Source organism: Rhinatrema bivittatum, chromosome 19, assembly GCF_901001135.1.
Source record: "Rhinatrema bivittatum chromosome 19, aRhiBiv1.1, whole genome shotgun sequence".
Classification (NCBI taxonomy): Eukaryota; Metazoa; Chordata; class Amphibia; order Gymnophiona; family Rhinatrematidae; genus Rhinatrema; species Rhinatrema bivittatum.
In genome coordinates this window covers 34,904,951-34,917,477 of record NC_042633.1, presented here as the reverse complement: position 1 = coordinate 34,917,477, position 12,527 = coordinate 34,904,951, and the positions used below count along the sequence as shown (strand labels likewise).

The 12,527-nt window shown below is 56.6% G+C and overlaps 1 protein-coding gene across 2 annotated transcripts; it reads right to left on the bottom strand.

Moving 5' to 3' along the window:
• Positions 1-2,622: 2,622 nt before the first annotated feature.
• On the bottom strand, positions 2,623-10,936 carry TAPBP (TAP binding protein). 2 transcript variants are annotated; one of them, XM_029585041.1, is made up of 8 exons: positions 10,766-10,929; positions 7,177-7,413; positions 6,254-6,532; positions 5,625-5,966; positions 4,627-4,953; positions 4,235-4,324; positions 3,907-3,944; positions 2,623-3,243 (listed from the first exon to the last, which is right to left on the bottom strand). In XM_029585041.1, the coding sequence occupies exons 1-8, from the start codon at positions 10,794-10,796 to the stop codon at positions 3,229-3,231; spliced, it is 1,359 nt and encodes a 452-aa protein (XP_029440901.1). In that variant the 5' UTR covers positions 10,797-10,929; the 3' UTR covers positions 2,623-3,228. The 2 variants fall into 2 exon arrangements, with proteins under 2 accessions (XP_029440901.1, XP_029440902.1); XM_029585042.1 differs by lacking the exon at positions 6,254-6,532 and having other exon boundaries at positions 10,766-10,936.
• Between the last annotated feature and the right edge of the window lie 1,591 nt (positions 10,937-12,527).

Below are 12,527 nucleotides of genomic sequence, written 5' to 3'. Positions count from 1 at the left end.
GCTGCTGGTCCCGCTCTCTTGACTTCCTGAGGCCTGGAGACAGGTTTCCGGAGTTATTTCTACAGTCAGGAAGGAAGAAAGGGTTCCTGCTTCCTCCCGCAAGCTCAGGATGTCACAGGCCCAGAGGACCCAATGCCTTTACTCAATGTACATTTACTGTTGCATAAAACTTAATGGGAGCCGCTGCCAAGACTCCAAGGCCCCAGGGGGAGGCTTCTGAAGTTTATAAAGGGCCACAGGCAGAAGAAGCGAGGCACCCACAGCCCCCGGAAAAGGAAGGTGACTTCTATAACGTGCAAGGGGCCTGTGTCCGAGGGTAGTACCTTCACTTTTTATCATAAAAATGCATGGGGGGGGGGGGGGGGGAGATAAGAACAATGGTACAGGAAGGAGAGAACAGAGCGGGTGGAGGGGGGAAGCAGGAAAAATTAAGAAAAGCATCAGCAGAGCCGAGGGAGGTAAGAGGGAGTTGCAGGAGGGAAAGAAAAGGGGGAGAGACGGAAAGTGAGGCATTAACGCAAGCTTCCTAACGATCCCCGTCAGAATGGACAAGACGAGCCTGGTCCCTGGATTCTCGCTTCCTACCCCCGGCCCCCTCATACGCCCATGGGCTTGCAGTGGTGATGGCCCTTGCGCCTCCCGACGGTAGCCATGGGTTGCTGGGATTTGACCTGCCTGGCCGGCTTTCGAGGGAAGCGGGCAGGGCGAGATGCGTCGCGAGGGGCCAGGGAGCGAGTCAATCCGCGCTCCTCCCTACTCTCCCGGCTCCTGTACAGCAGGAATCAGGTACTATGATCCTTACTGCGTTGGGCGTGATCCTTGGTAGCCTTAGCTTCAATCTCCAGTGTTCCCCTTGGCTAATTATTATTGTAAGCGCAGTGCTTGGCTACACTGTACATCTAAAACTGCTTCTCTTCCAGCCCTCTTCCCCTGCTACCACATCTAAAGTGCTACTCGGGGCACACAGCGCTGTGCATAAACACGTGAGGTAGCCCCCTGACACTCGCATCCGCCTGCACTCACAACCTGCTCACCCACAGATACCTACATTTCTCAAGTCAACTCCTTAAGAGCCGCTGCATGCAAGCGTGAGAGCGGTGTTTCTCCCCACTCTAGATTTATTTTTTTATTTTTTTTTTTGGATGATCGAATTATAGGAAAGTTGCGAGATCGGCCAGCGTCAAAGCCTTGCACACTCGGCGCTACTTGCTCACCGGTTGCAAACCTGAGGCCAGATCGGCCTCCCTCCCCACCTTTTCCGTATCTATAATCACCCACAGAGAATGCCCCTCCCTCCCAGGACTGCAGGGAGGGACCCGCTGGGCCGGGCTCGGCTTCACCGCGGTGCATGATGGGATCTGTAGGCCGGCTTTCTGGGATTCCCAAGAGCCACTTCGCGACCGCGGCTCCCTGGTCCAGATGCGGCGTGACATTACATGATCGCCCATGGGAAAGCGGGACAAGGCATCGGCACCAATTGGGTCGACATCACACTATCGCCTTTTCCTTTTTTTTCTACGCCCCGCAAACACATCACTTCCGGGTTTTCCGGCCCGGGTTCGTCTCCCTGCCCCGGAGGTGACGTCGACGCGCCGGAACACCGCGACTCCGGGCCGGGGCTCGGAGGCAAGAGGCAATCTCTCCGCCGTCGGTCGCACGTGGCGGCCACTGAGAGGAGGGCGGGAAAGTGGCCGAGAGCAGGAAACATAAAGATAATGGCGTGAAAAGAAAGATTAAGAGTAAAACCCGACCATAGCCTTGCACAAGGCTACACCGCGCCTGCCACCCTCTCACGAGAAATTAAACCAACAACAATGTACCCGAACCTCATGCAAAAAAAAAAAAAAAAAGTCATAAAATGTGCAACGTTTGAGGAAACTGGAACCTTGGAAATAGGTCAACCAGTGACATCTTCACTGGGACGCCCCATGGCACCCAGTGAACACCATCGAGATCATGTGAGCCAAACTGGGCCCTGTGGGACCTGGGCTAGAGGGACCTTGATCTGACCCAGCCTGGGGGAATTTCTTGGGTCATAACACCAGGGGGTCTTAATTAATCAGGGGTCTCCTCGTTTTGAACCATCAATTTTTTAAAAGAATTATTTAGATGCTGTAAAATAATAGCGAGGACGCAGACCTCCCATTTCTTATGCCCGTTCTTCTTTGCTTCCCGCTTCCTACTTCTTCCCATCGTAGACCCCCCCCCCCCCCTTTAAGCCAGCAAGCACACATGAGAGCAAGGCTTATTTATTTTATTTATTTATTTAAATTCTTTTAATATACCGATGCTCAAGACCAGGTCCTATCGTACCGGTTTACATAAAACTAGGGGGAAACCAATTAACAGAGCAATCAAAAACAAAAATTAACAAAACAGGCTTAGTCCTAAAACTTAAGATCCTCTGCTTGGTTGGGTGGAGGTGCTGCGGGGATCCACTGTGCAGGGGAGGCAGGGAGCAGGCTGTGGGGAGAGAGAGGAGGATGGAGCGAGAGGAGAGGGGAAAAAAAGAGGAAAAGAAATGATGACGGCATGAACAAAACAAAATGATCCTAGCACACAACAGAGGCTCAGATTTGAAAAGCTTTTCTTTCCAAATAAAAATATGTAAAACTTGAAATATATATATATATTTTTTTAATACAAGCTAAGTACCTGTACATCTATGAGGAAAATGTCAAAACAACCCTGGGATGGCTACAGAGAATGTTTCCAGAGGAGAAGGGGTGAGGAGAAGGCATAACCAATAAAACATAGGGATGTAAACAAGCAAAGTTAGAGACAGGTACACAAAAACAACCCCTAAAGCGAGCAAGGGCCCCAGCTCACACATATTCGCACGGGCGCGGCCAGACTGGCTGTCATTTCAGGCCCGCACCAGAGAGGAGCCGCAGTAGCACAAACAACCCAAATCCAAGCGAAATCACCAGAGAACCCCAGAGCGTTCAACGTCAGGAGGCCCGGGCACAGCCGGCTTGGACTGTGACCCTCGAGGTCAGGGAACCTTTCGGATAGAGATGACCAGAGAAAGGAAAGTGTCCCACAGGACCCCCTCCCCCCTCACATGAGACGATGGAGGAGCCGAGAGCGCACGAGGATCGAGGATTGCAGCTGCCGCTTTGGGAAGCCTCTGCACGGATCATGGTGGTCTCCCGAGGGCAATGCCGTCTCACGGAGGGGGTGGCCAGGTGATGATCCCCAGGGAACCGCGACAGTCATTTCAAGTTTTCATGCAGACTTCTCCTGCAAGCGAAGAGAGGGGAAACACGGATGGGGCGTTTTTTAAAAAACCAGCGATTCCCATTCTCAGCATCTACTTTCCATGCACCGGCTTGTTGGGCGGGCAACTCGGACACCTCCTGCACTCCCAAGCCTCTCCCAGCAGGAGGCGCTGCAGGGAATGGGCACAGGAGTGCTCACAGTGAGGGGGATCTCAGCTCCTGCGGTTCCCAGCCTCTCCCAGCAGGAGGCGCTGCAGGGAATGGGCACAGGAGTGCTCACAGTGAGGGGGATCTCAGCTCCTGCGGTTCCCAGCCTCTCCCAGCAGGAGGCGCTGCAGGGAATGGGCACAGGAGTGCTCACAGTGAGGGGGATCTCAGCTCCTGCGATTCCCAGCCTCTCCCAGCAGGAGGCGCAGGGGGGGGGGGGGAATGGGACAGCCTACAGTTCCTGCAGTCCCGGCCAGAGGCATTGTAGGGAAGGGTTCAGGAGTGCTGGCTGTAGGGAGGAGCTCGCAGCTCCTGCGGTCCCACCCTGTCCCAGCAGGAGGCGCTGTAGAGAAGGGTGCAGGAGTGCAGACTGGGGGAAGCCGCTCACAGCTCCTGCAGTCCCATTTTCTCCCAGCAGGAGGCGCTGTAGGCGATGGCCCCATTTAACCTATTATAGAGCAGATGAACGGTCTTATACCTTACTTTCCTCTGCGACTGTGAACAGCGCTGGACAGACTGAAAGAGAAGAGAAAGAGGATTTAGTCTTTTGTCTGGCGGCCCCGCCCTCTTTATTCAGTGGCAAAGGGGTTGGGGGGTGTGTGTGTGTCACGTGTGGCCGTGAATCCTGTGGTGGTTTATCACCGTCACCAGAGAAAGGATGAGAACTTGTCAGCCAGTAACAAATCCCACTGCCATGCTCTTCTGCCATCTTCACTCCACCGACCTATAAATAAATGTATCAGTGAAGGGGAGGGGAGGGCAGGACAAGGAGGAGGCGCGAGGGTGTCACGACGCAGCGCTCTCACCTTTAATGCTGGCGAACTTCAGGAAGCCGTACAGGACGAGGGCCGTCAGGAATAATCCGATGACTGTATCGATGCAGAGTCCTGACTCCCCTAAGGCGCAGAGAGAGAGAGAGAGAGAGAGAGAGGAAAAACTCCCATGGACTCAAAAGACGTAGAAAGAGAGACTCCCTCGATGTGCGAGACTGACCCACGGACAGCCCTCTCCTCCGTGAGACCCCCTCAACCGACGCACGGACTCAGAGAGAGAGAGAGAGAGAGACCCTTCCTCCCACCGGACGGACACAAAGCAAGCTTTCCCCCCCCTCCTCCTGGTAGTGGTTCTGAGGGGGGAAACTGTGGTCACACGAGGAGCTTGGCAATCACGCGGGGCCGAGGCGGGGGACGCCCCTTACCTGCCACCTTCAGGCGGAGACTCTTCCTGGCGCCCGTCCTGAGGGAGGCGTGGCTGACGTGGCAGGTGTACTTGTCCCCGTGGTCCTGCCTGGAGCCCTCCACGCGCACGAAGCTGCTGACGTTGAAGGTCTGATCTGCGTTGCGCTTGTGGCCGGTCTGCCACGCCTGGCTCACGTACTCCGTGACGCCGTCTTCCCCGCCCCGTCGGCGCAGCCACTCCACGGCCAGCTCCAGCGGGTAATAGCGGGAGACTTCGCACTGCAGCAGCATCTGCTGCCCCGGCAGCAGGAAGAGGGGGTCCGGACTGAGGGAGATGGCGGGGGGCTCTGAAAGCAAAAGCACAAACAGGTCACTTTCTCTCTGCGCCCCCCCCCCCCCCCCCGGCGGCTGGTTTCCACTTGCCTGCTGCCTCACTACCCTCGCTTGCAGCATCAGTGAACTCAAAGCAGCTTAATTCCCTGGGGGGGGGGGGGGGGGGGTCCATGCCTCCTGGTAATAGGACGGACCTATCCCGTCACTTACATGCAGTGCTACTACGTAGAGCAGGGGTGGCCACCTCCAGCAGCGCATGCAGATCTCTCTCATAACATATTCGTTGTGGATATGCTGAAAACCTGGCCGTGTTTATGGCTCTGCAGGACCGGAGTTGGCCACCCCTGTCAGACAGCATTATAACATGTGGTACTATTGCATGTACTGTTACTGCTTGTTGTTGGTATTATACGTGGTGTTATATGTCAAGGGTAGGCTACATCAGTCCTGGAGTGCCACAACCCGGTCCGGTTCTCAGGATATCCACGATGAGTATGCATGAGGTTTATCTGCAGGCACCGCCTCCACGGTATGCAAATACATCTCATGCATATTCATTGTGCTTGTGGCACTCTAGGACTGGAGCGGAGTGTTTATCCCATGCCTTGGTACGACCCGCAGTATTACTACTTGTGCATGGTATTACTCACGGTGTCGGCGCCTGCGGCGCTGTCCGGGAACTCACCCTGGATGCGCAGTTCCACGCCCCGCTGGGCCTGCAGGTAGGGCGTGTACACGCTGCAGAGGTAGGTGCCCTCGTGCACCACGGCTGCGCCGCGGATGCGCAGCGAGGCGTTCCCTCGCCCGTGCAGCTCGCTGAAGAAGAGCTCCGTGCCTTCCTGGCCCAGCAGCACGCGGTCCCTCACCCCGTCGTAGGCCTGCACCACGTGCCCCGAGCCCCGGAACTGGTAGCGCCACTCCAGGGAAAACCGGCCTTCCCGCGTGAAGGAAAAGCCGCAGTGCAGCAGGACGTCCTGTCCCAGCTGGGCGGTCACGGTCGGAGTGCGGGTGAAGACGTGCAGAGCCACTGTGCAGGATGAAAACGGCGTTACAGAAAGGGACCTGGGGACACGGCCCTAACTCCTCGACACTAAAAAAAATATATATATATATATACCGCAGGGATGGATAGCGGCTACTCCTACCAAGTCAGTGACGTTGCACCGTCGCTTGCTAGTGCTGTGACATCACAGTGCGACTCCCAGAATCTGTGATGTCACACTCTCCCTGGCGCTGCGATTTCACATGGTCACTCTTTACTACCGTGATGTCATACAACGCTGCGCGGCTTTTAACAGCTGGGAGGTGCCTTACCCACGGTGCTGGTCACTTGCTGCCTGTCCACTCCCGGGGGGTAGACGGCTTGTTGAACGGTGGCCACGCTAAGCTTGCCGCCGGGTGAATGTAAGCTGCTGGAGAACCACTCGGTGCCCAGGTCTACAGGGCTGTGCTGCTCCTCGGTCAGTGACAGGGCCCAGTCCACAAAGGCCGCCTGAGGGCTGTACCTATTAATCTCGCAGGACGGCGCCTCCTCCTCCTCCTTGGAGTCCGGGGAAGCGTGGAAGGCGGGATCCAGGAGCAGGAGGGTGGGATCTGAGGTGAGGCGACAGGAAGAGCGTTGCAGTCAAAAAAAAAAATAGTGACTGTCCACCCAGGGAAGAGACAGACCCAGGATTCTCCTCCCCCACAGCCACAACCCCCCCCCCCCCCAAAAAAAACCCCCACTTCACCTCAGCCACCCTCCGTATCTCCGCCCGTTTCTGAAACACAGACACCGGCACACGGCTGCTGACACAAACAGAGCACGGGCTGCAATGACCGATGGCACCTTCTGCCTGGACACACATCGCACGCCATCGGGAGACCTCCCAATCCTGCTCTGCCTGCGAGCTGCTACAGCAACCCCCCCAGCTCGCAGGGATTGCAAACAGCTCGCATTCCCCCACCACAGGCTGCTCCAGTCCTGGTTCCCCCCCCCCCCTTACCCCGTTGCATGCAGGGCGATGTAGTTCGGAATTCCCTGAGAAAAGCGGGAACTGCGGCTCCGTGCAGAGCAATAGGGGCGAAACCGGGCCTGGACCGGCCAACTAGGAAAATACGGGGGCCAGCAGGCAGCCCTGACACGCGTGGTGGGACCCAAATTTCTCCATTAATGGGATTCCCCCCCCCCCTCGGCCCTGCTTCCAAAGGGATAGCATAGGGGGTAAGGGGTTGGGAGGTGAAAGGCAGCCACTCACCCACTAGGTCAAAGACCATGCCAGACTGCAGCTGCTCCGGCGGCGTGAAGTCCAGGGGAATCCGGTAGTGCCCGTTCTCCCTCAGCAGCAGGAGGGCCCTCTTCTGACTGATGGCGCTGGGGAAGGAGCCCACGCGGCCCCCGGCCTCCTCCACGAACCAGCATTCTACGAGCGGCCCCAGGGAGCTCTTCCCCGCCGTAGCCGGGCACAGCAGCAGCAGCAGCGCCACCGCCGCCACTGCCGAGAGATCACATGACAGGGATCGGCCAATTGCAACATCAGCGCTAGTCGGGTTCCACCCCCCCCCCCCCCTTATTAGAATCATGGAATCACATGACAAGGATTAGCCAATTGCAACATGAGCGCTAGCCAGGCCCCTCCCCCCCCTCATTACTGCCATAATCACATGGCGGGCGTCAGCCAATCGCTGCACACCCACAGCGCCCGCTTACGATGCCGCCACCGCCACGTGGGTCAGGGCCGCTGCGCGTTCCCCCACCGCGGGCTCAGGGGCTCCGTAGGGGGAGCGCGCGGAACGCACGACCTCATCTTCCCAGCAACGGGGGTCTAGGGCGAGCCGGCAGGCCGCAGGTGTAATTCTGATTACCTTAGGGGGGGACGGGACCCTAAGTCCTGAAGTCCTGAAGTCCAGGGCTGGTGCAAGGGGCTGTAGCCCCCCCCCCCCCGCGTGGAACGTGCCCTCTGACAGTGGTAGATTATATGTAGCGTTAAGGTCACCCTCTTACAGTACTCTCTCCCCCCCCCCCCCCCCCGGTGGCTCGTGCTAAAATAGGCCTGGGGGGGGAGGGGGGGGTAGGGAGCCGTAACTCTGGCAGGGAAGCTTTTGCCCAAGGCGTTAACCAACCCCTGCCCCCGCCCGTCCCTTGTGCCGTACTGGCCCGTCTCAGGTCTGGGTCAGCCTGGGGGTCTCCTCCCTCCAGCTCGGGCGGTAGGTAACTGGGATTACGCGAGCTGGACTGCCGAGGTTCTGGCAGCCAAGACGGAGCGCGGGTGACCCTTTAAACGCACGATTGCCAGCGTGTGGGGGGGGGGGGGGGGTCGGTGTCGTTCCCCTCCGGGGACTCCATCAATCGATGCCGCGCTCGCCCTTCGTTGTGAGCACGGTGTCTGTTAGGGCGCTCGGGGGTGGGGGGAGAAAACGCCGTAGTTCTGATGCAGAGAAAACAGCGGGGGGGTCGCTTCATCAGCGGCCGCGGAGCCGTCCCCAGGTGAGCCAGGTAAACGGTGCCCAGATACGGTTACATCCTGCTAGTTAAGCTGCACCCAGCCGGCTAAACGTGTGGCCCAGTAACTTGGCTATACCCAACCGCACCAAAATTTAGATTCCGGCCAGCTGTTACTTTCCAACATCGGGCTCACCAGCTAAATTTAAACAAATAACCCCCCGGGAACGCCACACCCCTGCCCCCTTCTGTTTGGCTTAATCTGTGCAGAAAAGGTCTCTGAAAATCAGGAAAGGCGCGAAGCGGCCAAAGAGTGAAATACTGAATTATTATTCCTCACGCTATTAAAACCAGGCTAGATCTGACGTTCCCAGCTCCACCGTTCGTGCTCATCCCAAGCTCCACTTTCCTCCCCTTGCCTCAGTGCCTTCTACAGATATTCACTTTTCCTAACCGGTTTAATAGCTCACCGGCCACCCCTGGCGCCCAGGCGTGTGCCGGGAGCTATATCGGGTGCGCAGATGTGCGCGGTATACGCTGCAGTGCCTGCCCAGACTTGGGGAGGTGCAGCATGTACAGAGAGGCGTGTGCCGGGAGCTATAGCGCGTGCGCAGATGTGCGCGGTATACGCTGCAGTGCCTGCACAGACGTGGGGAGGCGCAGCATGTACAGACGGGCGTGTGCCGGGAGCTATAGCGCGTGTGCAGATGTGCGCGGTATACGCTGCAGTGCCTGCACAGACGTGGGGAGGCGCAGCATGTACAGAGAGGCGTGTGCCGGGAGCTATAGCGCGTGCGCAGATGTGCGCGGTATACGCTGCAGTGCCTGCACAGACGTGGGGAGGCGCAGCATGTACAGACGGGGCGTGTGCCGGGAGCTATAGCGCGTGTGCAGATGTGCGCGGTATACGCTGCAGTGCCTGCCCAGACGTGGGGAGGTGCAGTATGTACAGACGAGCGTGTGCACAGATGTGCGCGGTATACGCTGCAGTGCCTGCACAGACGTGGGGAGGCGCAGCATGTACAGAGAGGCGTGCGCCGGGAGCTATAGCGTGTGCACAGATGTGCGCGGTATACGCTGCAGTGCCTGCACAGACGTGGGGAGGTGCAGCATGTACAGATGGGCGTGTGCCGGGAGCTATAGCGTGTGCACAGATGTGCGCGGTATACGCTGCAGTGCCTGCACAGACGTGGGGAGGTGCAGCATGTACAGATGGGCGTGTGCCGGGAGCTATAGCACATGCACAGATGTGCGCGGTATACGCTGCACTGCCTGCCCAGACGTGGGGAGGTGCAGCATGTACAGATGGGCGTGTGCCGGGAGCTATAGCACATGCACAGATGTGCGCGGTATACGCTGCAGTGCCTGCACAGACGTGGGGAGGTGCAGCATTACAGACGGGCGTGTGCCGGGAGCTATAGCACATGCACAGATGTGCGCGGTATACGCTGCACTGCCTGCCCAGACGTGGGGAGGTGCAGCATGTACAGACGGGCGTGTGCCGGGAGCTATAGCGCGTGCGCGGTATACGCTGCAGTGCCTGCCCAGACGTGGGGAGGTGCAGCATGTACAGATGGGCGTGTGCCGGGAGCTATAGCGCGTGCGCGGTATACGCTGCAGTGCCTGCCCAGACGTGGGGAGGTGCAGCATGTACAGAGAGGCGTGCGCCGGGAGCTATAGCGCGTGCACAGATGTGCGCGGTATACGCTGCAGTGCCTGCCCAGACGTGGGGAGGTGCAGCATGTACAGAGAGGCGTGTGCCGGGAGCTATAGCGCGTGCACAGATGTGCGCGGTATACGCTGCAGTGCCTGCACAGACGTGGGCAGGTGCAGCATGTACAGAAGGGCGTGTGATGGGTGCACGGCAGAACAAAGGCCACTTTGAAAACTGAAAGTAAAAATGGAAAATTTTGCTGGAAATCCCCCGAACCATTTCCAGGCTGGGCTGGTCCTGTTTTATGGTCCTGCTGCTGTCAGGGAGATGTGGTTACTAGAGAACGCTGCAAGTGTTCCACCAGGACCTAGAACAGCAAATCACCTCCTGCTGGGAGCACAGAAGCAGCACCCGGACAGAGCCCTCGCCCAGTACATAACAACGGAGCCCAACTTTAGAAAGGGGAAGATTGCAAAGCCGCTCTGATGCAGCTACACCCGAGAAAGAGAAATATGCCCTCCCTCCTGGGCCTATGCCAGATCCAAAAGATTATTATCAGAGATTCACATTTCCCAAAGCTGAGAGAGAAAAATCCTAGACTACCCCCCCAACCCCACCGTAGGAGCAGGAGAAACCCCCGTCTGATCCCGGGGACGGAGGAGAGGCAGCGAAATCCGTCGCCTCCCGATCCGGTGATCTCCCCCCCCCCCCCCCCCCCCCAGCAAGGTGGGGAGGGTAGCCTGGCACTCACCTGCAGGGGGGAGTCCGCACAGCCTGCCCATCTTCGCAGGTTTGAGAGAAAAAGTCGCCCACCGTCTGCTCCGTCCCTCTCACGCTCGGGCGCAGGACACTTTCACTTTCGCTATCAGCCTTTCGCTTTTCCCCTAAACGGGGCAGGGAGAATAAACATCCCTGGGAACTTCTGAATCCCGCTCGCCCCGGAGATTTCTCAAGATTAGCCGGGGGCGGGGCCATTTATCACCATCATTAATTATCATTCATATATTCATAATCATTGTTTTAATCACCAGTTCATCACCATTATTCCATCAGTATCAATATTTAATATTAATCATCAGTTCATCGGGCAGACCCATGAAACCCTGCCCAGCCCGAGGTGCCAGCGTGCTCTTACTGTGGGGTCATCGTGTATTTTAGCACCTTGACCCCGTCCTTCCTACATTACCCCTACTGGTCTTATTCCTAGCTCTCCTGGTTTTTTGGTTTTTTTTTTTTGGTCTTGATATATTTTATCCTTTTACACTTTTAGGAGAATAAGAGATACATTTTTTTTTTTTTATTATTATAGGAACTTTTGGGGTTTTCTTTTTATAATGCTTTCAGCTGTAATGCTTTCTGCGCAACTGTAGGATGCCCATGTTAACCTTGGATGGAGATCCGCTCTTCAGCTAAAGATCTAAACATGATGCACCCTGGAGGAAAGGCAAGTTAGGGGAGATAGGATAGAGTCAGATATCTCAGAGGTTTCCATGCACAGGATGCTCTGGAACCAGGGATCATGGGGTGAGGGTGAGGGGGGAAAGACTGAGGAGCAATCTTAGGAATGAATGCATGAAACCTTCCATTGGAAGTCCTTATCTAACATGGGATAAGCGCAGGGGGTCTCTGAGGGATTGATGGGAATTGTGAAGCTCAATTATTGGGTGGATGGGCCGTACGGTCCTTTTCTGCCATCACGTTCCTTTGTTTCTAAGCTCTGGCTGTCTGTGGTCTGGCCCCGTTACCTGCAGTTTATTACAGGCCACCCATGGTCTCGTCGTCGGCCATTACCTGTGGTTTATTATAGGAGCGAGCTGCGGCCACCCGTGATCTGGTTGCTGCTTTCTGCCCCCATGGTCTGCTGTGGCCTGGCTGTTTCTCCATTACCTGTGGTTTATTGTACGGGCCAGCTGCTGTTTCTGGAGGTCTGCCCGCCTTCTCCAGAGGTTCACGGCCTTGGGTCCACGTTCCAGGACTTACCATGGAGGCTGCGGCTCTCCCGGTTTCTGGTGAACATCTTCTGCATTTCCCCTCAGGAGGCTCCGGGGTTTCCTGCCGCATCTTTCTAGCATCCCTGGTTTACATGTCGAGGCTCCCCATGGTAGGTTCGAGGTTTCCTGCTTTTTAATGTGTTGTGGCACCCCGTGGTGGCTTTCGTGATTTGCAATTCTGCTCCAGGTGTTCCCCGGGCGTACGAACTGCGAAGAGCATTCCCCAGGGCCTCTTGGCTGCGCTGCAGAAGACCTCCAAGCCATCCGCAAGGGTGCTTCAAGCCAGAGGTGAAGACCACCCACGGCATTTCATATTATTACACAGCTGAATGCAGCACCTAAAGCTACAATCGCCAGACAACCATAGGAGGCAGTGAGCAACACAGTCAGAATATAAAATAGTCATGGTTCACTCCCATCATTCATTTTAAAAATGGTGCATGTTAACTCTGTGCATCACAAAAGGGCAAGGGAAGCAGTTATGAAATGTTAAATACATAAAATAAAAAAAATAAAAAAAGA